The sequence below is a fragment of the Nestor notabilis genome, unplaced genomic scaffold, assembly GCF_000696875.1.
Source record: "Nestor notabilis isolate BGI_N333 unplaced genomic scaffold, ASM69687v1 scaffold23949, whole genome shotgun sequence".
Classification (NCBI taxonomy): Eukaryota; Metazoa; Chordata; class Aves; order Psittaciformes; family Psittacidae; genus Nestor; species Nestor notabilis.
Window position 1 is genome coordinate 1 of NW_009942673.1, and position 335 is coordinate 335.

General features: G+C 68.1%; 1 protein-coding gene across 1 annotated transcript in view; it reads left to right on the plus strand.

Annotated features, from left to right (window-relative positions):
* The first annotated feature begins 91 nt into the window (after window positions 1–91).
* The window catches only part of TRMT2B (tRNA methyltransferase 2 homolog B (S. cerevisiae)), a 7,324-nt gene continuing 7,080 nt past the window's right edge, over window positions 92–335 (plus strand). The window contains exon 1 of the mRNA XM_010021516.1: window positions 92–264. Within this exon, the coding sequence (XP_010019818.1) occupies window positions 92–264 (173 nt within the window). The remainder of the gene's footprint in view (window positions 265–335) is intronic.

The following is a 335-nucleotide window of genomic DNA, read 5'->3' on the forward strand; positions in this document are numbered from 1 at the left end:
CACCGCGGCCCGGGAAGGAAACGCCGCCTTCGTTTCCCAGGGGTGAAGCCGCTGTGCTGCTGGCAGCGGCGCAGCCGCTCTCCGCCCCACCATGGCTCTGTCCTGTGCGCCGAGGCTGCGGCACCGGCACCCTTTGAGCGCTCTCCTGAGCAGCCTGCGTGGCTGGGACCGCAGCTCGCCGGCAGAGAAGGCGGCAGCACAGCGGAAGGAGAAGGGAAAGGCCGGGAAGAGCCGCAGCCTGCCCGGTTCCTCCTGGGAGGAGAGGTATGGCTTTTCCAAAATGCGTGCTTCCAAAGCACCACGCATCCGAAGGGGGTCCAGCAGAGGGCTGAGGG